Genomic DNA, 2,192 nt, shown 5'->3' with positions numbered 1-2,192 from the left:
CACACAAATGCTGAAATGCTCAGACAGAAACGTTATCACGATAGAAAACTCAACTGGGAAGATTACAAAGTCGGTGACCTTGTTTATGTGTATTTCCCTAGACATAAAAGTGGTCTATCGCCAAAGCTAACCAGCTATTGGCATGGCCCATTCAAAGTACTGGCCAAATGTTCCGATATAAATTATAAAGTAAATTGCGGACCAAGAGGAATATCTCAAGTAATTCATGTAGATCGTATGAGACCTGTACAATCTCAATTGATCTCGGGCGAAAAAGAAAATTTACCAGAAGTTTATTCAGATAGTGTACAAAACGAGTCAGATAGTAATGTACAAAATGAGTCAGATAACTCATCTCAATTTGAGCATAATGTCAGACCAAAACGTACAAAGCAATTACCAACGTGGTTAGCTGATTATGACACTAAATGGTACTAGAGCATTTAAAGTCAATAGTTTTTCTCTTTGCAGAATTCCATCATGGTTAATACCAAAACAACCCCCAGAAAACAACCTGAAAATTGTCCGATGTGTACATTTTCCACATCAAGTCGTGAAGCACTGTTTAATCATGTTCTAGAGTGTGGAAAGAAACAGCAAGAAAAACAGTTTAAGTGTGATAAGTGTCCCTATGTTTCACTGAGAAAAGCGAACTTGAACAGACACAAGAAGTGTAAGCATCCAAGTGAGAAAACTGAGCAAAATGAGAAGAGTGTAGCAGCTATGGCTAGACTTCGTGATGAATTACAGATCTCGAGTGACTCAAGTCCTAATAACAGTGATGTAGAAGAACAGAACATTAGCAACGTTATACCTGACAATAGTTTAGTTAACTACTATGAAGAACCTGATGAGTCTTCAGCTCGTAGAGATCCAGTGATTGAGAAAGAACAGGAGATGCAGGATTCGCTAATCCTTGGAAGGGTCGTGAGAAAAAGAACTATGCCCGAAATATTCATTCCTGCAAAGAAATCCAAGTTATCAACTGGAGGTACAAAGACAACGCTTGGTTCCGACGTGAGAAGAAGCTCAATACCTGAACCTCAAGTTGATGTGTTTGTACCAACTATTTCTGCACCTTCTCACGAACAGTCTGTGAACAGTAAAAATAAGACAATGAAGGACATTGCAGTACAGACAGTACCAACTAAGTACAGTAGAGTTGAAAAGACTGTTACAACTAAAACGGATGATGGTTCAGTTAGAGTCAGTCGTGTAGTAGAGGAGGAAATTGTGATTAAACTGTAATAGAAACAGTAATTTTTCACTTAAGGGTAAAGATAATACTCACATTTGTTTCTGAGTTAACTATTGTACATTTTTTCTCATTTGATTTACTCACTGGTATAGAGAGTTTTCCTTTGAGTAGTATTGTATATTATTGTACATTGATATGTGATAAAAACTTCTGACATAATTGAGATATTTTGAGATAAATACCAAAATTTGTTTTTGAGTTAGAATTAGTATTAAGAGTTTCATTAAGTAGCTTAATAGATATTATTAGAATTTAGAAATGCGGGACGCATTCCTCTTTGGAGGGGGTAGTGTAATGTAAATGATGTTACTAAGTTTGAATTTGGCGCCCTTAGTTGACAAGTTACGTTGACTTCCGCTCTGAGGGTATATAAACGCCATACCACTAGCGTCAGCACATTCAGTGTTAGTTTGACCTCAGAAGAGGAAAGCTGTGTGCAGAGGTTTATATTTATAGGTAAGCCGACAGTTTCCCATAAGAGAACGTGGATCAAGTATCCTTACTCTCGCGGGGACAGCTCGACTAGTCCTCAGTGGACATAGTGTCTTTTAGTGTGTATAAATAAAAGTGCTGAGTAGCTGAGTACTCATCTGTTGAGAACTCATTTTAAGTCATATAGTTTTGTATATAGGTTTGTAAATCTTAGTTAATATTTTTGAAAGTGATTTTATTAGTGATTAGTTAGTTAAGTAATTAAGGGTAATCATTTTTTTTATTTTAACGAGAGGAACTCGTTTCGCCTTATTTTCTATATTTTGCAGGCGATTATTTTTGTACATACGTTCGCCGTATCTGTATATTTTGGCAGGCGATCTATTTGATATTTTAAGTTTGTATTATTTTTGAGTCTCGGTCTCAGTTTAGTAACTGAGGGATCCATCAGAAGAGAACACGTTACAACACCACTCCCTCACACAATACTACAACCATTGGC

At 36.5% G+C, this 2,192-nt stretch overlaps 1 protein-coding gene across 1 annotated transcript; it reads left to right on the top strand.

The window, feature by feature from the left end:
- Window positions 1-480: 480 nt before the first annotated feature.
- Window positions 481-1,248, top strand: LOC133198304 (RE1-silencing transcription factor-like). The gene has a single exon (XM_061334414.1). The coding sequence runs from the start codon at window positions 481-483 to the stop codon at window positions 1,246-1,248; it is 768 nt and encodes a 255-aa protein (XP_061190398.1).
- The last annotated feature ends 944 nt before the right edge of the window (window positions 1,249-2,192 follow it).

This window comes from Saccostrea echinata, unplaced genomic scaffold (assembly GCF_033153115.1).
Source record: "Saccostrea echinata isolate AGI-Se365-2 ecotype Australia unplaced genomic scaffold, CSIRO_AGI_Sech_v1 ptg000033l, whole genome shotgun sequence".
Lineage (NCBI taxonomy): Eukaryota > Metazoa > Mollusca > Bivalvia > Ostreida > Ostreidae > Saccostrea > Saccostrea echinata.
This window is presented reverse-complemented; position numbering and strand designations above follow the sequence as displayed.